Source organism: Anabas testudineus, chromosome 11 (assembly GCF_900324465.2).
Source record: "Anabas testudineus chromosome 11, fAnaTes1.2, whole genome shotgun sequence".
NCBI lineage: Eukaryota > Metazoa > Chordata > Actinopteri > Anabantiformes > Anabantidae > Anabas > Anabas testudineus.
This window is the reverse complement of record NC_046620.1, coordinates 18770447-18794289: the sequence shown is the minus strand read 5'-3', so window position 1 is coordinate 18794289 and position 23843 is coordinate 18770447. Positions and strand designations below refer to the sequence as shown.

The 23843-nt window shown below is 39.4% G+C and overlaps 1 protein-coding gene across 5 annotated transcripts in view; it reads right to left on the bottom strand.

The window, feature by feature from the left end:
• The window catches only part of ptprua (protein tyrosine phosphatase receptor type Ua), a 170570-nt gene that overhangs the window by 107369 nt on the left and 39358 nt on the right, over positions 1-23843 (bottom strand). For all 5 annotated transcript variants that reach the window (XM_026349674.1, XM_026349673.1, XM_026349672.1 and 2 more), the window contains exon 2: positions 10722-10850. In XM_026349674.1, the coding sequence (XP_026205459.1) occupies positions 10722-10850 (129 nt within the window). The remainder of the gene's footprint in view (positions 1-10721; positions 10851-23843) is intronic.

The following is a 23843-nucleotide window of genomic DNA, read 5'->3' as shown; positions in this document are numbered from 1 at the left end:
CTTCTAGTCTGTAGCTATATTAAGATTTACAGATACAGAGTCATTGTACATCTATTTTAAAATACTGTACTGGTGTTTAATGCTAGCTTTTAGAGAGGCTCTCCAGGCTGTTTATGTTTGTAAAATAGTGACAGGAACTACTAAGAGTCACTGGTAGTATTGTACTGTGTGTGGGTGTACAGTAAGTAACAGCATGTTAACTGATGCAAAAACAGAAATGATGTAGTCAGAGACAGAAGTCAACAGGGAGCGCGAGCGGCCTTATTATAATCAATGGTAGTAAGAGAGAGCACAGGCCATTTTAAAGCAATGGGACTTGACTGTAGAAAGAGTCACTTGCAGTGCAACATGCTGTTAATACCAGGTATTAAAAGCTCAAGCAAACATTGAAAAGTGTGGGCAAAGCTAATAAATAATGCAAATCCACTCTAAATACCTTTCCTAAACTGGAGAGAGCTTAGAGAGGTTGCTGCGATCGACCCCCTTGTTACCACACAATTCAAGAGCCTCAGTTTGCAGGCATGAAAGCTGAAGTAAAAATTTGTTTTCTGAGTGGAGTTTCAGGTAATAATAATATACAGACTGGCAGATGGGGGTAAGTACATTTATAGGATACTGAGCTCTGACAAGTTTGGAAAACATAGATTACCTACACTCTGCATTGTCACTGAATGCCTTGCCAGTGACACATGGTGTAGTCCTATATGTACAGTAGGCCCATTTATGTCATAAATGGGCCTACTGTATGTATAGTAGTACGTTATATGTCATGTAACTGTTGTTACATGACATATAACAACAGAGGAAATATCCAGGAGATCACTTGCGGGCATCAGTGTCTAGAACTGAAGAGTTACATTAACTTGAAGGTAATTTGAACTCTAATCATGTGGACATAGTTACATCTGTGAACACATCAACAAGGTCTTCCTAGCTGTTAACAGCTACCTTTTTTAAATTTCTTGTTTCTAATGATATAACCTTCTTCACACCGACCTCTATTTACAGCTCTGTCACTAAAGTCACCCTTAATTACAGAGGGAGGGTCGCATTACCATTGTACCTGCTGCTAAGACAGAGCAATGACACAAGGACAAAATAGGCACTTTCATTTAAAATGCCAACCCATGCCCATGATTGAACACAACATGGTGCTCTACAAAAAAAAAAAAAAAGACAGTGTGCAGGGTTAGGAGTTGTCAAAGTGTGGACAGAACTGTCAAAAGTGTACAGATGTAGTGCATCTATTTTGAATTTCGACCAAAAACAATCTCTATTGTGGCAGCATGTTGTCATTAGATGTACAGTGTGGCACACTTGGGGAGAAAGATTTAACTGCTAATTATTCCCCTGTCAAAGCTCACAAATTAATTTATGCTCTTTACACATTTTAATCTATTTCAAAAATGCTGTTAAATTATGATGTGGACCAGTAAAGGAGCCTGCCATGGTGGTCAGCAGCAGAGTGAATCAGACAAAATCAGACTGAATCAGATGGAGCACATCTCTGTCTAGCTGCATAATAAACCAATCAACATGTGCTGTCAACATAATTCCTACAGCATCATAATCCTGCTGTTGTCTCACAACAAAAGAAATGCTTAACTCCTTCATGGTAGTTGCTACAATATGTAGCACTCAAAGACCATCCTTGAGAACAGAATGCATGACCTTTAGGTGGTTTTGTTATCAGTAGTCTTCTTCTACAGCAAAGTGCAATTTCACAGTTTGTCCTGAGCCTTTATCATTCAGTGTGGCACAAGACGATAAGAAGGGAACAGGCAGGTAAAAGTTCCACATGGAAAATTCTTACTACCTTGATAAAAAAAAAAAAAAAAAAGCTCTATCACTCCTGAATCGTCCCTTGTGTACAGACACATCTGCTGTACCCAAAACACATCACCTTTTCTCTTTCAGAATATATTTTTCCATCCTGTTTTTGCTTCTTCAATATGTTTGTGGTATTTAGCGGGCTCAGTCTGTCCTAAGACATACACACGGTTTATGTCCTTCCCTTTAATGTTTCCTTGGGTCTGATGAAAGAACGTGAATTTAGGACCTCAGAGAGCTGATGACTGCGATGACAAGTGTCCCTGCTTCAAGAATAAAAAAAGGGCTCTTAGTGTTACACAACAACATTTTTCATTTTGCAGCTATCTACAGTATGACACCAAGACAAAGCAAAACCTGTCGTTCATAAAAGCTGAATTTGTTGCTACAAACACAATGAAATCAGCAACAAATAAGTAGCAGTCCTACTGCATTCGCTGTTTATCCTTGCAGCGTGTTGGTGCAGTGCCTCCAAACCAATCACCAAAGTTGTCACCAAAATAATAATATAAAAGATTTTACTATTCACTAATAGTCCAAGTTCCTTCAATAGTCCAACAGGCATTTTAAAACCCTAATTGATGAAAATTTGCTCATTATCATGTAGCTTTTTCAGCTTTTGCAGCTTTTTCTTCTTATTATTGTCTAGTTTGGTTCTGTTAAAGTTTAAGATTAATTATTAATTACCTGGGGTTAGCAACCTAAACCCAAAAATCATTGTTTTTACATTTCTTTTTGTGTATTGATAAACAAACGTCATAAAAAGTGCTAATTAGAAGAGTGGTATGTGGAGTTTTGACCTTTGCATAACTATAAGAGCAGTAATCATACTTGGCTACTTGGGTTGGACTGTCTAGTTAAACACTGTTCATTTTTATTACAGCTACAAAATGCAGTTTTTAGGAATCAAGACAGCAGTCGCACTCATAACTCAAACTCACTCTACTCTGTCTGGCCCTTCAGGTATCAGTCACAAAAAAATGTTCAAAGTTTCCAGTTAAGCACATAAAACTGACATTCTCTGATCAGTTAGAAAGATGAGTGTAAGTCAAAACCTTTACAAGGTAAATCTTGAGAGTCCTTCTAAGTGTATGGGTCCCAGAATATAGGGGTCAAGCCAGGAAACAATGAATCACGACAACTCACCTGTCACAATCAGTCACCTCCCAAACTGGTTATACGGTGCTAAAGTGAGATCATGCTGTTTTTGCCTTCTAACACATAGAAGTCATCATTTATAGGAGGTGCTCATCAGGTATATCGAACATACATTTAAAATCATCATGATCAAAGCTGCTATTTATGAGGTGAGAACAGATTCACTGATGCCACTGACCGTGTTTTACTATACATTAAATACCTCATACAACACACTAGTATTTATGAATATGGTCTTCAGCAGTGCATAGACTTACTCTACCTCCACTGCAACACCGTCTCCAATGCTGACAAATTCAAATAAGTCATCGGATCAAGAGAAACTGCTCTCTGTTAATGTGCCATTTAAATGCAAAGAGTTATTCTGCCTCCTCTGGTTAGTTTTTCTACTCTGGGCCCAGGATCATCAAAGCCAGCAGTGTTCAGTAGAAAACCCAACAGAGTGGGGACAGGGAAAAGGGCAGAGGTTGGAGGCAAGAAAGCATAAATGGTTTGAAGTTCTGCTCAGCAAATGAGCATCATGTTCCAAACTCAGTAGGGAGGTTTGAAGGGAGAAGAGCCTCAGAAGTCTGCTTAGCTTTACTTCCACTTTGCTGGGACTTTGTGCAATTTGGATCAGTGCTGCAATAGCATTCATAGCTCAAAGGTGATTTATGCTGAACCAAAGCTGCCATTAATGATGACTTCTTCTCTGTGAGCCACATGATATTTGCATTTTGTCTGTTTGAAATGGCAGGCCTGAACGTTCGAAGAAATCTAAACACAGACATCATCTCTTTGCATGGATCATGGTGCCCCTGCTGCTCTTTTGAAATGTGAAAAGGTTTATTCTCCTCAGTACTACAATACTTGCTGCATATGGAAAACAAATACCCTCTTTTATATTTGCTTTGAAAGTTGATATGTGCATAACTATTGACTTATCTGCAAAAATACCTCAATTAATGGCATTCAAACACTTAATTAATGCAATTGCCCTTTAAAGTGCAGTAATAATTACCATCGTTTTCCAAATTGGCCTCTCTTATGAAGTTCATGTGAAGTGGTGAGACACTTTTCACTTTGATTTACAAGCGTGGCTTTACTTTCTCAGGATGAAAATGATTGTTCAAACAAGGTAATTGAGCACACAGGTATTAACCATAGACAAGCTACTGACTGTGTGTGGCTGATGTCATTGCAATTGAAATAACTGACAACCACTTTTGATGGGTTTCAACACAACAGATATTCAGTAAATATCTGTATCTCTTGGGCAGTATCAAAGCTTCAACCAATAATAATTCACATTTGGCAAGCTGGCATCATTAAACATATGCTGAACTAGATATTAACAGCAACTGTTTGCAATTCACATAAGAATGTACACACAATTATTACCGGATTACTTTAATACTAAAGAAAACATAAAAACGTGATGATTCTCAGGAAGGTTCTGCAGTTAAAAGGATTGTAAAATTTTTATTTTTTAATCTCTAAGCAGAGTTATGGATGTTTAACTGCAGTGGAAACCGGAGATAATGTTATCCTTGAAAAGCATACTGCATGCCACACTGAGCCTAATAATATGTATATCACGCATGTGTGTTCAGTTGCTTGGGTTTAGATTCCAAGAGTGAAGATTCTTTTACTGAATCTGCTGCAATCAGACACTTTTCAAGTATCTTAATTGCCTCTATCAGTGTCATAGCTACTGGTGCTGCTGCAACTGATGACCACGTTGCTGAGCAAGTCAAATCAGGATAAACTACATTAACCAATATCTTGTTGTTTTAAGAATACTTGCCATCACCTTCTCCTGTTACCTCTCATCTCTGCCTCTGCTTCCTTGACCTCCAGAAAACCTCTGATGTAGACTAACTTGTCTAAATGTTGCAGGTCACGAAGGTAGCCCGTGGGGATATTGACATAAATTTAGTCAATTTTTTAGATGTCCTCTGTGGGTTCAATTTAATTTAACTCAAATCAAACCTTCTTCAAGGGGCTCTGAATCTGCTTTGTTTGGCCCTGCACAAACCTGCTCAATTTAACTATAACAAAAATCGTGCAAACACTGTCAAGAACAGCATTCACATCTGTTTTCCCACTGTGCGCCAGACACTGAACCCTGGCATTGCACATTCTGCACCAGCATGCTGACAAGCAGGCTGAGAGACTCAGAAGAAACACTATTATGAAAGACAAAAAAAATTGCAAAGCTGAGGGGCGTAACATGTTCCTTTTTAGCTGCAATGTTTCATGTCATTGGTATTCCACTGGCTGGTGGGCACGAATCAATACTATTGACTGCTGGCCCCTAATAAACTAAGTTGTTGTCTCAATTGCAGCCTCTTTAGCATCTCTGAAACAATTTAAAGCCCTTGGAAAAATTCAAAGTAAAAGCATATTTGCAATGTCCTCGTGGAAAACTCTGACCTTGCATACTCTTCCTGAGCTGCAGGACAAACAGGAGGCCTGGAGAGACCGGTTCTTTTTCATTGACGTCTAAAAAACATAACAGATAATGCTGACTTCACGCTTGAGTTGGTAAATTTGTATTTCTACTGTAACAAACACAGCGTGTTCACTTATAGCTTGATAGCAAATTACATTTATAAAATAAAGAACGAGCTGTGCTAAAGAACAGAAGTCGTTTGCATAACTTTGTGAACATTTTTTGTTAATTGCTGTTAGATTTCACAAACCATGTGACATGATGCACTGTTTCCCTGTCACCTCTACCTGTTCCTGATGACGGTTGTAAAAGCTTGAGAAAAATCCCTCACCTTTCTTACACTTGAAGTTTCCTTTACTGTCTTAACACACACAACTTGGATGTTATTTAGCTTTTCAGTGGCTTGTCATCTATTTTCATCAGCCCATACATATAGTATGGCTCTGTAGCCCTCCTTTCTACCTGCCAGCAGACACACTACTATAGGTGGTTATAAAGAGCTCAGTTTTTCTCTGCAATCGCACAACCAAACTCTAGCTGAGGTTTCTACATTGAGCTTCTTCTCCAAAGGGGTGATGAGTTTTCATTCAGTGCACTACAAACAATGATAATTGAAACTAATGCTGAAACTGGATAAATAATAATTGGAGCTAGATGAGATAGAGATGTTGAACAGCAGCTAATTTTACTTTAATGCAGAATATAGAGAGGACATCACAGGACATAGTATGAGTGCACCAATTTAACTAAACAAAATAAGGACTGATGTTTAGTATATTATGTTGATTTAGACTTTTTTTTTTACAGTACAGTATCTCAAAGGGATGGAAGAAGATTGAAGTCCCTAGACCCGAACACAGTCTGTGAGTTATGTTAGACTGCTGTAAAAGGCCTCACAGCATGTTCCTCTGATGATGGGATCTCACCCAGCTATTTATCAAATCTCCATCTCTTAACCAACACCATCTGACAGGAACATGCAAGTCATCAGAGCATGGACTCATCCTGCCTGAAATCAACCTTCTCTAATGGATGAAAAGACGATGGAAAGCATTTTTTTGTGGCACTGCTGGCCTCTCAGGAACACCAGGAAATGTAATCAGCACTGACCCATGCTAGACACCACCAATCCCGGGGAGTTCGTTAACATACCAGGACTGCCTCGAGGGAGCTGTGCCCGGAACAGCGGAACAACCACTTGATAACTTGATAACTGCGAATGAATTATGAAATCCCGTCGGACTTCGGCTCCTTCCATGAATTGCCACATATTTCCAGAGCCAGCGGCCTATAATCGGCATGTATATTTTCCCCTTAGATGTGCACTAGCACAGCATTTTTAGACAAACAAGCCGCCTTAAAATAAACATATATGTAAAATGTCAGCACAGATTGGAAGCCAGCAACCTGCCTCGATACATGTCAAACTTAAACAGAAAAGCACAGTGGGGCTGAATGCGGGAAAACAAGCTGTCAGTAGCTTGATGATGGAGCAGGGTCCCACGTAATAAGATTGTTTGGCATAAATCAACTGAGGAAACCTGTTGAGCAAACAGACACAGGGACTAAGTCCATTTCAGCATCTATTAACATTTAGCCACAGTGGGAATAAAACATGTTCACACTTTTCGTGAAGATGCATGAATGAGAGACAACTGTGATTACAAGTGAGAATAGCACGATTTCACTGTGGGTCTGCAATAGGCATCACTACGAGTCAGCTTCTTCTTCGTTTTTACCAGGATGATCGAGACTTGCATGATCAGATGAGTGACATAATGACATTCTAAATCTTAAATGATTCATTTGTTAGCAGAAAATTTCAAGCTAAATATGATAGACTAGGATTTCAGCTTCACTAATATGTGCATTTGATGTTTTTCCTTGTCATAAATGGCATGAAAATTAATGTGTATGGGCTTCCTGAACGATCATTGGATAAAACAAAAATAATAATTACAATAACAGTTTAGAGGAAAATGGTTGACCTTTAGTTTCAGCCCTGATCTATCTCAATAATTAAGCTAAGTGAACCTTGACATATAAAATGTAATAATAATGCAAATACATCACTATTTTGTCACTAAATTTGTATGACTGCTGTTTGATGTTGTGTTAAAAACTCCAATAGTAATAAAGAAACCAACAGAAAACTCCAGTAAGCCTAGAGCTATATAATCATAAAGCAGCATTTGCAGATTTTTGGACTCTTTGGGGAAACACAACAACCTGTCAATACAACACAAATATATTATCAGATGGAATAACATTCTTATTTATTTGGAATTGTGTTTTTGTCCATGCAGTGAAAGTAAGTCTAATATTATCTCTATGATATTCTCCAACTGGTATGGGAAATATCTGGCTCCTTGGCTGCACTGTGTTACCCAAACATTGAACTACTATACAACAGTCTTGTTGCTTTTTTAGATCTAAGGGTAACTGCAGTATTGATTAATGTGTTCTTAACTACAAGATACTTTTTTTAAATCTTACAGTCATTGGATCCCCTGTTAATGTGATTAGTGCAGCTTTAAGTGCTGCATATGTTCACTCAACAGAGCTCAGAAGTTCAGAACTGGCTCCAACTAGTAAAAGCCCCGTCATCTTCAGAGTTTAGACTGACTTGACAGTCAAAAAGGATCTATCCTCTAAGTAATTTAGCATCCTGCTGCATATCTATGATCTTCTTCATTCTTTGCACCAAAGGGCATCTTGGGTAATTCTTTCATAAGTGAGCAACCAAAGTACAGAAATCAGATGTGTCTTGACTGCTCAAGCATACTGGCGGCAATATCATAAACGGACCACCAGCTACTTATAAATCGTGATTCAGTTGGTAAAATCAGATCTGATTCATCTCGTAAGATTATAAGTGAGGTGAGCCTTTGTCAGAAACAAGGAATTTTTTCACAACACTGCTGATAATAATTAAGCAAGTTGTTTTTTGTTTGAACCCTCCCCTATTTCAAAATTACTTAATTATGCTCCCTGGATGACTGTGAAAAGATTCTGAGGTTTGGACGTGAAATTTCCCTCTGGTAATTGACAGAATGCTACACAAACAGTGGCAGTCAGTTTGCAGTGAATATGTTTTCATAGTGTACCATTATTTTATCCAGAACCTTCAAAGAACTCCTATAATGAAGCATGTGAAACACAGAAAAGCACATAAAAGCTGCAGGAAGATTGCTTTATAGTAGACTGATGGGTTATTGTGCCTGTGTTGTGATTTTAGACCAAAACAGCATTTTTATAACTCAATTTCTAGACTTGGTAAATAACTCCAGATATTTGAGGCTCCTTTTATGTTTGTTTTCAAAAAATACATATTCCAAAATACCTGTTTTAGGTGCCTCCAGCAACGCCGTGACTTGTAGCAGGAAAGGAATTTAGGACAATGAGTAGATAGAAGGATGGATGGGAGGATGGAGGAATGTCCGATAAGAGAGAAGAATAATATAGAATCCACTAAGCTGCACTAAAGTATATGGTTGTGTTTATGTCCATGAATGATTAATGTGAAGACTATACATTTTTTTGAATAATTTCTTTTTAATACATATATTATTTCCATTTCAATAATAAGGCTTGAAAGCACATCCAATTCGAATTTTACAGTAAAACTAAAACTTATTTCTGAAGAACTAATCAACAGTTTTGCTGGTTATAATGACAGCTACAACTATGGCACAGATAGGCTTTAACAGGTATACTGCAGTCACAAACTGTCAGCTAATCAAGGCACTCATGGTGTTGATCATGTTTAGTTTATAACTGTTTCTAAAAAGAGTTTTACTGTTTTTTTTCACTAATGTCAAATTCTTGTGCATTTTATTAAAATATTACCTGTAAATAAAATGTGCATTTTTTTCTGAAAAATATCAAGAAAAGGCGTCAGCACTTTTTTCAAACCTGAGAAAGTCTTCCTCAGTGATTGTATGCAACCCAAACAATCTATACCAGGGCTAGATGACTCTGGTCCTACAGAGCTACAGCCCTTTTGCTCTTCCCACTGTTGATTACCTGAAACAGGTGTTTCCAACATCAGCCAATCAGAACCTGTAAGTGGAGGAATGTTTGGACACTGGGACCAGAGTTATCTACCCCTACTCCATAACAACATGATAATCTAAGCTGTATGTAGAGTGGTAACACACAGGGTTAAAAAAGCCCATCAAACTACTTGCCACACCACTCATTGCTTCTCATTGTACTTTGCAATGTAACACTGAATATTTCTGAGTTTAGCAAGACCTCCTCAGCCATTACCCTGCCTTTGCCTTGTACCTTGTACCTCACTTGTAAGTCGCTTTGGATGAAAGTGTCTGCCAAATGAAGTAATGTAAATATAGTGTATTCACATTATTATTAGCTCTTGTTTTCACTGATCTGGACTGTGGTGGCTGGAAGAACACTTTAGAAAAGTGTTAGAAAAGATTATAATAAGAGAACAACCCTGAGGCTGTAAAAGTGACAGGGACAAAATGGGATTTTGAAAAATGAGAGACACAAGTCCTTCCACATCTCCATATTTGGGCTGTTGGAGGTGTTCTCCTACACGGTACAGCTTAACTTCAATAATCAACTCCTAGTACATAATTGTGTCACGATTAAAAGATGAAATGAACCATGGTGACCGGACATGCTTGATAATTTTAAGCAGAAAATACATTTCTGCTCTGCTACTATGTTCCAAACCACCCCAACCTGTCAGGTGATGCACTTTTAAATCCTATTTGTGTCTTTTTATATTGTTTTGTGTTTCTTTTATGTGCAGTCTTGTTGCTGTTTATGTCTAATGGAAAGCACAATGAACTGCACTGTTCTTGAAAGGTGCTGGCCTCGCTTTAGGTAACACAGCTTTTGGTAATGTTTGATAATGGATCCTTCCAAATCCCACTCTCTAGTACATGTGCAACCTTGGCATGTTGTTCTCCTCCAGCCACCAATAGCAAATATTATGTTGTTTTTTCTCTGCTCACTGCTCACTTGAAAGTTAGAGAAGTAAATGCTGCTGTAGAAACAGAGGACCTGAAAGAGCCAATTTACAACAATGTTCATTTCTAGCTGTTTCTTTTCACACATGAGCACAATTCAATACCAGTCCACAACTAGTTTGAATAAGATGGTCCACTGCAGCAAGTGGGCATTATACTGCTATGTGCTATGGCCAGGAGTCCATAGTTTACAGTTACATATTGATCTGAGGCTGGAAGTGATTTTATGCTACAAGACCACCACAATGGTGTGGTCTGACCCATCTGAAACCTTAACTGTAACACATATTGAAGCCTACCTCGTAGGAGATCCGGGGTCGGATGTAGCCAATTGTAGGTCCTGATCAGCTGCCAGTCAAAGTCATCCTCTTGGCCCTGTCGATATTCACACAAGCCAGGGTCTGAGTCCTCATCAAAGGTGCAGCCTGCTGCAGAGAGAAAAGAGCAGAATGTGTTACTAAAGGCAGCACAGAAGAACATATGAAGCCTGTAGCTATTAGTAAAGTATGGTAGACACCACTAGGGTAAAACTGGTGAAAGTGTGCATCATAGCATTGTTAGGAAAACAACAGTTCAGCTCCATCACCACAGGCTCACTATAAATGAGTTAATACATCAAGTCCTGGAGAATCTCTGCAGTTATAAACTAAATTACAGCTAATGGCTGGCACTGGGCGGTCAGCATGGACTGGCTATCTTAACTATTCCCTCCAAATCTACCACCATTTGGTGCAATTAGCCCTGTGGTGTGAAAATGACAGCAGCCACAGGTCACCCAGATAGCCAGAAATAATGGGCAGCAGTGCCAGAGCAGTGAAGGGGGTTTCTTCAGCTGATGGAGGACAAAAACAGGCTGGCTCTCAGCCTGTGAAGGTGACCCAACCCTGTCTGGCCTCTAATGGTTATATTCACTATTCTGCCATTTTCACAAAAACCACAGGCTTTTAAAGCCACCGTCTCGGTTGTCCAGCTCAGGGGAGATGCTGTGTTTTTGTTTAATTGGTCAGAACCACAGGTGCACTTTAGAAAATTAGGACAAATTGGTGCGTAGGTGGGTGTGAGCTATATGGTCTCCTTGGCTTCAGCAATGGAGCAAAGTTTCCTGCTGATACGCATGCTTTACACATCACACCTTTTTGAGCTGGAGATTAAACAATGAAGAACAATGAACAATGAAATTACTCATCACAACTGATGTTTAACTCCAAATAAAGTGGTGTGGTGAGTATGTGTTTCTTGCCCAGTTGTACTTAAACCACGTAAATTTAATATGTATATTACAATAAAGAAATATTAATAACAACAACAAATATTACATTTCACCACCACCATCACAATTCACCACAAACTAGCATCTAAGCTACTAAGTGCTTTAATGAATACAACAATGTCATCCATATAACCAATGACCAAAGTGAAATCGTAGCTGTTTTTTCACACTAATTCAACGTATGTGAAATCTCTGCTTGCAAATATCTTTTCATAACACAATGGGAGACACGTGAACGAGGCAGGACACTATGCAAAAAGAACACTGCTGAAATCGCAGTGTTTTGTTTACAGCCCATCAAAGCAGCGCCAGACGCGGGACAGAAAAGTCGTTAACGCCCACTCACCCACTGTGAATTCTTCGGACAATTACCTGCTCTATTCACACATCAGCTCAGTCAGACATTACACAGACTTTGTACTAGGGAGCTGGCAGGGTAAAGTCTGTTCAATGTCCAGTCCATCTGCTTCGGACATTTGCATTCTTACATACAGCTCCTCCGGGTAATGTTTAGGTAAGTCTAGGTTTCTAGTGCATGTCTGAAAACAGCTATAATGAAACCATAATTCTTCTTGAGTTGGTTTTGACACCAGGGTCATTGCTTTACCAATCTGTGCAGCCAAACTCTGCATAAGCAGGAAAAGAAAAAACAAAAATCTGACCAGTGCATCTACAGACCCAAATGAATCTCCAAGTGTGATTTGTACAAATCGATCCACCCAGAGAACAGCATGGGACCTGAGGCCAGAGGGTGGCTCAGGAATAATGGTGCAGGATGTAGGGGAGCTGCTCATTTATAAGACACACAGTGCAGCACAGGCCTGTCACCATTCTACTGAACTGGCCATTGCTCAGTTTGGCTCTGGCTTGGAAGACAGGCATAAGGGTATTCTTTCTACCTCCAAATGCCCTGGGTCCACAATGGTCCCAGGGCCCTCTTCACTCCCAAAGATTGGCAGCAGTGCTGCCGGTGTTAAAGAGCTACTCTGACTCCAGCTTCCACTTTTTGTATCACCCAGTGTTTTTGTGTTTTGTTCAGTTTTTCTTTTGCATCTGAAGAAAATATATGTTGCTGTTAAGGCCTTTACTTCCACAGATCCTGCTGACAAACACCACCTCAACACCAGTGCACCTCCTGACTGCCCTGACTGTCTTCCCCTCCGCCTGCAGCTGACCGAGCATTTCCGGGAGTGTAAGCAGATCAGAGTTTTAATTGCCTCCTGTGTGAGAGCTGCTTGTTGTGCTGCACTGTGCCCGGTTATCTGAGGATGAGAGGGCTGAGTGGTTGAGCAGGGCCTGCAGCGAAGGCCCGTCTTTCATCGAGAGCCCTCCAGCTCCAGGAAGAAATGTCACCATCAGACACGTTCCACTGATTTCACTCATTAAGACTCATCCTTCCCGGCCTCCTTTGCTTTTAGAGCAAGCGTTCCTCTCAGTGCCCAAATGAGCTTCTCTGGCAGCAGGAGGGCAAGCCCATGTAATTAGAAAAGCCACGTGCGTTCTGTCGAATTCTTACTGATGTGCGTGTGTGCGTTACTTCCAATGTGTGCAAAAGGGTGTGTTTGTGTCTGCTTAGCCGAAGAGGTCTGATGTTTTGATGTTTACTTAAAAATAAATTAAATTATAATGAATCTGTCACTGTCACACAGGCTGAGGCTGTAACGACTGCAGGAATGAATTATTTGTGTTCATCACAGCACCGGGGAATATTGCCAATATGGGACCAAGATTGCTCGAATTTTCACACACTAACTCGAATATGAGAGAAAGCAGCTTTTAGAATGCTAATTGCTTATCAGAGGCGATAGCTGTTCGGCACAGTCCTCAAGGAACGAGCCGCCACACAGAGCTGCAATAACACCTAGAAACGTGGACCGCAGGGTATGAGATAACTTTAGTGAGTTGCTGTCACAGCTGACAAGTTTCTCGAGAGGAGAACAAAAGAGGGAGAACTAAATAAATGTGCAAGAATAAGGTGCCCTCCTCTTTGAAAGGTAGGAGAGGTAATTTGCCAAACAAGACCCGAGCTTGTCATAAGATACCATGCCTGGAACGTGCTATCTGTGCTTGGCTTGTAGTTCTGTCTCAACACATTCTCAGCTCTCTCATCTGCCTTGCAAAGAACACCAATAAAATAAATAAGTACTTGACATAATTTTCTGTTCCTTGTCTGATTTTAGCCTAACATGTACCTTTCTCCTGTTAGAATCCTGATAACCTGACTTTAACTGGCTGTCTTACAAACTGACACCAGAGGTTCATGTTGAAGTCACTTATTGCTCTAGTCCTATATAAGTTAAAGTGTTTCATCAGATTCCACATAAACAAGCAATTTTTTCTTATTAATGTTTTTTTATTTATTATTTGATCAGAGGAATTCTCTGTTTGGTGAGTTGGGATAGGGGATGGGTTACTCAACAGCCAGCAAAGCCTTCAAGAGGAAGCAAAGAATCTCATTAATACAGCTTTCAGTAATGGTCTAAATACTTTTTCAGTCGCTTTCCCATGAGATGTCTGAGGGGAAAACCCAATCTCAGTAATTCTTGTGACTTTCAGAAAACAGATATGCTTGGTGTTACTCTTATATATTTTTTTTTATCGCCTCAGAGTACTTTCTGACTTTGTTTGTGGCTCTGAGTCACAAACAGGGTATTGCTTTCTACAAAATGACACAAATCTTTATATATGCCTCATAAATGCAATGCTGTGCAAAAGTCTTAGGTCTCCATTAGGTTTGTTTTTAAGGAGTGCTAAAATGGCCAGTCTCTCAAAGAAGAAACTCTGAGAAACTTCTCATCGCATTTTGACAGGTTAGACCTATGTTTGGAATAACCTTTGACCTCTCTATATATGACCTTGACCTAAAAATCTTTTAATCAGCCACATTAACACCACCTGGTGGTGTTAGTTTGGCATGAGCATGTCAGTTTTGTGGCATTTTGAGCAGCTTTACCTCATCTTTAATAGGACTATACTAATTACCATAGTTATTACTTGAGAGCAGAGGTTTTAAAACCTGGTCCTCAAGCCCCACTGTTTGTCCCTACCTACTGCTGTTAACATGGATTAGGCATGTTCAGTCAATGCAAAGCAAGCAAAACACCATCTCAGATCAGGGCAGGGTTGAGAAAGACAAAATGAATTGGTATATTGCATCTTGATTGAAGGAACACACCTAATTTAGGTAATCACCAGTAGGTGGGGAGGGGTAGCTGGAAAACAAGGAGAGCAGCAGAACCAGGGAGGACCAGGTTTGGGAATAGCTGCTGTATAATAAAGTCTTAGTATAGGCTCCCCTTAAGAAATATTCAGATTCAAGTTCTACTGAAAGATCATTGGGAATGATGGAAACTCAGGAAACTTTCTACATAAATTTTGGCTTTTTTATAGTACACAACAAGATAGATACCTTTTTAACCAGTCAGTGGTTTAATACCTTAGTGTTAATTGAATCCTGTTAGCGATGTTTGTGTAGGATCACAATCAGGAGGAAGTGGAATGAGCATAAGTAACTCTGAGGCAGCCAGAAGAGGCCCTGGGGGGAGATTAATGGCATAAGGTCTAAAACAGCCTCAAGTGCTTGTGATGGACGCTGGGTACCACCGTCCAACCTGGCTTGCTTCTACAGTGAACACCACAATCCTGACTAATAGCCCGCACAGCAGGCACATCATAAATACTTTGTGATGGAGAGGGAGGGAAACACAAGCCTCTTACGTAGCATTTATCTTGGAAAAGGAGAAATAAATTAGAGGGGCGAGACAGAAAAGCGTGGGCGGGGTGAGGAGCCCTCAGAAGGGGAAAGAAAGAGTAAAGACAAAGAGGGGTGGGAACAATGAGAACAAATCACAGATAGTGCAGCATATGTATAACAAGATGACTCGTGCAAAACGAAGAGCTGTACAGTATAAACCACCAAGAGGTAATCAAAGCAGTCTGGGATGAGGATGGCTTTCAATTGATCACACTGTTCCAGTGCTGTTCTCAGATGGGCTTAAATCATCTATATACAGATTTAACAAGGACACTCATTTGCAATTACTCTTAAGCTGCTGATATGATTGTGTTCCCACAGTGTATGCATACATTGGTGGCTTTGCAAGGATAATATTACACAGTGCAGGGCACAGTGGTGACTGATTCCCACGGATATAAATCTCAGCCGGTATGGATGGCTGCCAGTCGGAAAGATTTCCTTTCACTGCTCATTTGAAGAACACAGACAGTAAATGTTACTGAAACCTCAATTAAAAAGATACCCTTAGACTTCCTCTATCTGCTCTGGGCTGATTGTTTCTCTTTTTCTTTTTTCATTAGTCTTTTTCTCTTCAATGTCAATTGTTCTGCTACATGCAAGGTGCTATTTTAAAACCTGACCAGGAAACCTGACCAAAGATCTCATCCTGTGCTGATAAGCCAGCTGTGTCTGTTAAGCTCATTTCCAATTGCATTAAAGCAAATTCCTCAGGCAAACCACCTAATATTGTGTAACCAGCAGCAGCGCTCTGCTGGCAGCCATTTAATCAGAGCCTCTCAGATACACCAGCTCTGTTGGGACTGAGGATCCAGGATGTTCTGCTGCTTCTCTTGTTTGGTTTGAGATAAAGCTCTGCCGCTGCATGATTTGCATTTGAGTGTGTGCAGGCAATGCATCAGGCCTGACAAGTTTACTTATGGAGGAGGGAGAGGAGGAGGGTGGGACCGGGGGAAAAGAGAGACGCAGCTGTACAGCTCATCAATAGTGAGCCAGCACAAGAATCATCCAAACACTGCTTCTTCTTATTCCATTAATAACAACCAGCGCATTTTCAGAGGCATTACCAAGGAGGAAGCCCCCCCACAGGGGGGGCCGGGTGAAGTAGAATTTGGAAAAAGATCAATTTAAGTAAAAAATGTTTACATTTAAATGAAACAGAAACAAACAAACAGCCTTTGCAGAGTTTGATTGATATAAATTATTGATTGATAATACTGAAAGTAGTAGGCAAAGTCACAAAACATCAATATCAGTCTGTAACACTGTTATTTTTAGGCCATAAAAATATTAGGTCTTTGCTGAACTGAACTGAAACTTTAGTGAAGCCTTCATTATTATTTACCAAATCTGAATTTCAGATTCCAGATCTATAGCTGATGCACAACAACATTTATTCACTACATTAAAGGTACCCTGCAGAGTGTTCTTGTACATAAACAAGAAAAGTCTGTTTACATTCAGTTTTCTCACTGCAAAACATTTTGTTTATCACTGAGGTTTAACAAACTTGTGTAGTTTTTACTTACCCCAAAAAGCATTTACTTTTTTTTAATCATTCATTATTTACATCCTGTCTTCTTCCTCTTTCCTTAGTTGGCACATTTCCCAACTGTGGATCCGCAGAACACTGAAAAGGTGTGTGGAAGGCTGTGATTAGCGCTGTCTACATGAAATATGGAGTATGTGAAAGTGCATCACTGTGCACAATACAAACAAAATAAGTATCTACTCATTAAAATACTGCTCAATAGCACTACTAGTGGTCAAAAACCCCATTACGCACTTGATGTTTATAAAACAGAAAATGGTACGCATTCCTGTATGCATCCACTTAATGCTTCTCATAAGTTTCGTCTTAATAAAAATTATGTTTTTAGTTATTCATCAAGGACCTATATTTACAATTATTAGCACCCCACCTCGCAACAACAAGGACCTAAGTTCAAATCAGCCGACTGGGTTCCTATCTGTGTGGCGTCTGCATGTTCTCGCCGTGGCTCCAGCATGCCTGTGAAACTGGACTAATAATAAATAGATAAATAGTAACATTTAAAAACGAGTGTGGCAAAAGTGAATGAGTGAATTTTTTTTATAAGTGAATAAAAAACTATATAACTTGAGAAATGAACATGAAATAACTACTGTCTAAACAGTGTCTTGAAACTGCATGAATCTCGACCCACATGAATCTGCAGAATTACAAATTATAACTCGCGACGATTTTCCTGTGATGCCTGAACAATCTTTTGTGCAAAAGTAGCTTTACCTGTCGCACCCATTAAATATTTTACATTTAGTGTTCCGCCTCCATAAGCTAGTGTTACAGCTTCAGTGATGGAATAGATATGGAATACAGTATACAGAAGTAGGAGTGGTACATGAGCATGTCAGTTTTGTGGCATTTGTTTAAGCACACATCACATTTAACTCATTTTCTACAAAAACGAGTCATACAGTGTAGAAAATATACTGGAACAGAATGTTGCTGTATGCAGTGATTGATTTTATTGACACTGCCAACTGTGATAACCTGAGTAAACTCACTGCATATGTGAAGAGAGATTGATCAAAATATAGCTGGTGGAGCTGCAGCTGCAATCATTTATCAACATTTATCATGATATAGGGATTTGACCAGAGATATCCAAGCATGTTATGACTGATGGGCTGAAGCGCTGTGCTCCTGTGACCTTTACAAGACAGCAAATGTTGAGTAAATGGTCTGGTAATGACTATATTGCTGTCCAACGTGAGACAAACCTGCTCGTAAGTCTTCATTAAATGAGGATAAGCTATGTCTCCTTTAAGCCTCAACCATGTTTTCTCGCTCACTCTTTCTGTCTTTCTTTCTTTGCATATTTCTTCTGTAGCTCTTCTGCTTCTATTTTAGTTTTCTTATACCATCTTGGACCAACCTGCCATATTGTGATTCACTAGATTTGGCGGAAGCCACTATAGACACACAAGGCAGTGAATGGTAAAAATCTAATTTCCTTCTAACTGCATGCTGTACTTTTCCCACTTGTGTTGGGAGAGGATGGGAAGATTGGCACTGCAGGGCATATGCTGTTGTGTGAAATTGTTTCATTATTGGTCCACGATGGTTCCAGTCCCCAACTGTAACTTGGGAAAATCCCAGTGGCCACGACTGACCAAGCTTTTTAACATCTTTCAGTATCTTTAAGGATGTAATGGACAGGTTCTTACTGCGGCATAGCACAAAGTAACCATCAAAATCTGCCTCCACGGGTTGATAAGAGTTGACGATATATACAGCTAAATGGGCTGTGCCACACAGTGGGATAAGAATTTGCTACAGTATCTACTGTCAGTCTGTGAGGATTCTCCAGTCATCCATCCACGTGCACTAGAACCCCTTAGAACTTCTCCAGGTTTTACCTGGATGTGCTGCAAATGTCTGAGTCAGTCAGCTCGGCAATGACACAGACTAAAAGCCCCTAGTACAAAGTCAGTTTAATGTCCACGAGCCAGACATAGGTCATAGGTGCATATGTTAATGTTAAGCACCTGTTGAGGCTAAGCACCGCCCCCAGGCAGCTAGAACATAAGAAGCCGTTCAAGTCTTCAAGCAATTTAAGCAAGTATCACCTTAAAAATACTCTTCCTATTTGAAGTTTAGAAGAATCACTTATTACCTAACATACTTTCCTTTCCAAATAAAGAACAATCCATTTTTATACTTAGCTCCTGAAGTGTTAGTCTAGCCAAGTCTGAAAAAACACAGGGCAGACTGGTACTTCAGCAACACAGATGAACATGCACAGTGAAATTAAAGGGGTGGTTGGATGATATAACAGCAAGCAAGATAGAAAAGTGGATAGATACCAGAAGAGAAGTACTGTCTAAGATCTATACTTCACCCTTTGTTGGCATGGAGACGGTGTATTAATCCTCCACCAATGGTTTATTTAGGTGGAAAAACAGAGCCACAAAGCACCCACTAAGGACAGAGTAGATACTTTTCATTAGGGCAAGCTCTCTACTTTCATTTCTCATTTAATTTTTCCACCCCCACGTCCCCCTCCAAAGAGACATCAATTACAGGGATCCATCTTGCACAATCTGAAGCTGCGCTCTAAAACCTATCAGAACTGCTTAGCCAGTTAATGCTATTGTTAGACATGTCATGAGGAGAGGGGCGCATGAATAGAGGTTGATGAACAAAAACAGACCTTGTCCAATGAGGCTCAAATCAGACTAATTAAGAAGACGGAGGGTTTCTCTTCAGCACCTGCATTACTGCACTTGGTCTCTTCTCTGATGGAGAAAGGGAGGAAAATGACAGATACACTCAAATACTCTTAGATATGAAAATTTAATCGAGAGTGCTAGAGAATACACTTTTTCCTCTTCATGTGGAAAACCGCTTTAAGTGGTTATGTCAAGTCTTTTTTGTCCACTGGAAAAGAGGAATATTCATTTCTTATTTCTGGACTGACCTAAATGCATTAGTTGAAAGCCTTATATCGCTGTTAAGTGGTGATGTATTCATATTGAAAATTATAACTGTCTCCATGGTTAAATTTGTCCTTGCCAATTAGTGCTAAATATTAATGAACAATGTTTAAAATGTGATAATTTTCAGAGAGGGTGTGGCTTGACTTCAAATCAAACACATCTGATTAAAGGCTTAAAATACATATGCTCAAAAATAGCCTGAATCTATCTGCTGCCTGTTCTTTGCAGTTATGCTAATGATTTGCATAGATTTACACAACGTGCATGATTGCATGATGTCACAACAACCAAGCGCCCAACAGCTTAGATGTCAATTTCCATACACTCAAATGGTAAAAATAAATGCTTCAAATCGCTCCAAGCAGGCTGAACTCAGTCATGTGAAACCACAAATGAGGAAACAACTCTTCTGCAGCAAGACTGATTGTGATGGTTAATTACTGGCGGCTTTCTTTTGTACGTTGTGTGCAGAATATATGATGTGCTCGGGCCTGGTTTTCACCGCGGGTGGTCGCCAATATGAAAAGAACATTCAGTAAACCATTCATAATTTTTTATTATTTCTTTTTACCAAAAGATTAACTATGGAGGAGAATGTGCTCTGACTTCCAATTGATTAAATGCAGGGATTCAGATGACAACTCTCCCTTTGCTCCTCTGTCCTCAGAGATCCACAGGCCCCAGCACTGCTGCTGCAGCTCGTCCCTTGGGTGCTACAATCAGTTGCTGGGGCCTGACTGCACAACCTCCCTGCCATCCTATTCCCAAAAGACCCATGACTACACAGCACACTTTAATCCACCTCCCCCTTTAAGATCTAAACCATGTACACGTTTTTACAATATTCAGCAATAATGCAATGTATTCCTCATCTGCAAGTAAGACCTGTTTCGTAACTGTTACTTAAAGTAATGTAATTGATAAAAAAATCCTAACTTAATGTATTGTTGTAAAGCTTACTAACACTGTTGTGTAAGCGGTACTCGATTCACCAAATACTGTTGGCTAGTGTAATCTATAATACTGTATTTCCACATAGATTAACTTGCAGTATCAGAGTGCATGTGGTATGAATGCTGTAAAGTGCCTCCATTTTGCACTAAGTCACAAGCAACTACACTGCAACTATATACAGTTTTTTTTTTTTTTGCACTAATGTCTGTCAAGTCTCTGATGCTGATATAGAATGTTCTGCAAGCATACTATATTTAGCATTTTTATAGTGCAATTATTTCTTATTTACTAGCAAACAGATATAATATGTGGCAGTGACTCACAGTCAGTACTAAAATTCAGGAATTGCATTGGTAACTGGTTCGATAAACACAGCCAGCCTTGTGTGCAAATGAATGTTCTGCAAAAGTCTGAAGAAAGTCTGTGATGTTCTGAACTCACCATTGAAATAATTTTGTATTTTCAGCACCTTGATGCATCTAGGCCAAGAATTTAGGTACCACCTGGCATTGTTTCTGGGTTTAATATATTGAGCACATGCAAGAATGCCAACTGTTGAAAAGGTAAATGAAAAGCACAAGCCCAAAAGCAGCTGTTATCACAACAGCTAAATCTGCATGCACATGCTTACATTTGCACACACAAACAAAAAGCTAAACTCTCAAAATGAAATGCCACGACTACATCGTCAAGAACCTCTTTCTTAAAGAGATCAGTTCTCCTCTGAGGAAGTTGCACTTTTCTTCGACTTAATTACAGCTCACACTTCCCCTCTCATTCTGCAGAGGAGTAGAGAGAGAGAGCTTTGATTCAGATGCCCAGTGGAACGCTTGATCCTTTTCTTCCGGTGTCATCCTTTACTCCCCCTTCAAAGCTGTTCTGTCTTATGCTCTCAATTCTTTTTTTGTTTTCACCCCACATCTTCCCAGGCCAAGTAAGTGCTGTGCATCGAGCACCTTTCTAGCAGCAGCACCAGGTTACACCATTCAGCTGCACATCTAAGAACTGTAAGACATGGAAACACTAAGTAGTATTCAGTAAGAAGAGGCTTTACATCACGTTTTAAGCAGTGCTTGCTTTAGCACCATATACATGTAAATGAGCACTTGTAATAAGAGGCTTAGCTGTGAGAGTGCTGTCCATTATTATGATAAAGAAATATTACCCAAATGTCCAAAATGCAGACATAATTGGTCTTGAATCTTTTAGCAGACTTTTGTGAACTCCTTAATTCCAGCACACAGGGAAATTATGCCTGCAGTTATTTAGAGTAACCTCAATTTCTATGAAGAAAGAAGCAAAGTAGAAATGGAAACTGTTCAAAAAGCCTCCAAACGCTCCTCTTTATTCAATAGGCGCCACACAAAGCATTACATTTCAAACCAATAACTGCAAATGAATAGACATTTAACCTATCCATGAATATTCGTGCAGCTGGTATTTATAAGAATATTTAACATCTGTCACTTGAGCTTAATGAGAAGCAATTGGTGCTGCAGTGTGAGCATATGTATTTCTTTTAGTCTGCTTAACATTTAATACTTATGGACATAGCACCAGAAATTTTGCTCTACTATGTAGATATGACAACTTTAGGTACTGATTGCTCTGCAGATGACATTTATGTCCAAAGTGTGTTATCATATACATCTATAAATAAATAAACACAGGTTCATCATAGAATATTTAAAAAATTGCCTGCTCTGTGGGGGAATCACCCACATGGACGTTGTATGTCGTCATAAACTGTACTAGTTTTCCCTGAAAACATACATTTTTACTGTGCTAACATGATCAAAATGAAAATAAACAACAATAAAAATGGTTTCCCAATGATTAGCTTTAGTAAATATAATAAACTTGCATCAGCAAAAAACGCAATGTGCCATTGTTGGATGTTGGATGTTTATCAATGTAAATGAATGGTAGCGTTTGTGTCAAGTACAAGACAAATCATTTAGGTCATAATTACCTTTTAAGCAGGGTTTTAAAAGCAGGAATTGTACTAGTTTTACTTAATTAAAAGATCTCAGTACTTTTTCTAAAGATATTGTATCAGAGGTCAGTCGTTTCTACAAATTGGCCACCTCTCCAGACTTAAAAAGGTTGAATCTGCTAAACCTTTGAGTGAACTGAATTGAGGAATGTTGTCATTCATCAGTTACAAATTCATCTTCTTATACAGAAGCAGAACATTGTGTTTTTTGGTTTCCTTCCAAAAGCTGCATTCTCTTACTTTGACAATGGAGAAAAAATTTTGAGATCTCACCAATGTGAAAACTCAACACAAGGAAGCCTCTCACACATCAGCAGCCTCATGTGCTGTACTCTGTCTAACTGGGGAAAAACAGGAGAGACTCAGAGGTCAAGGCTACAAGACTGAACAGCATAGAGAAGGTCAGGCTGGGGAGAATATCCCAATAGGCATTTTGTAACACAGCCAGCTTTCTATTATGTATTGACTGTGAGTGCTGCGGAGAAAATGGAGGTGTGTAAAATCAAACAGTCCCCTGATATGTTTGCAGGACAGCATAGGTAGAATGATGAATGGTCAGGATACGATCCATCCAGGGCTGTCCAAAATAATACCGGCATTCTCCAGTGTCACTGGTCTGATGGTTCAGTGACCTTATGCATTTTATACACCTTCAAAATATCAAATATCACATCCACTCTAACAGGATTGTAACAATTGATGTAGTAAGTGCCACATGACACAATATTTCATCAGAATTTGATACAGCACAGCTTACTATAAAGGCTCCGAAATGTCATATCTTAACACAACTGAGGACACGGGATTAACCCAGCAGATCATTTTACTACTAAACCAGCTTCTCATCTTTCTTATCATCACCATAATTTTGTAATAAACCTCTAATTTACATACTAACATATCTCTGCTCTGCTAAATGAGAGTTCTACATTTCTGCTGTGAAGATTTTAACTTGTCAATTTGAA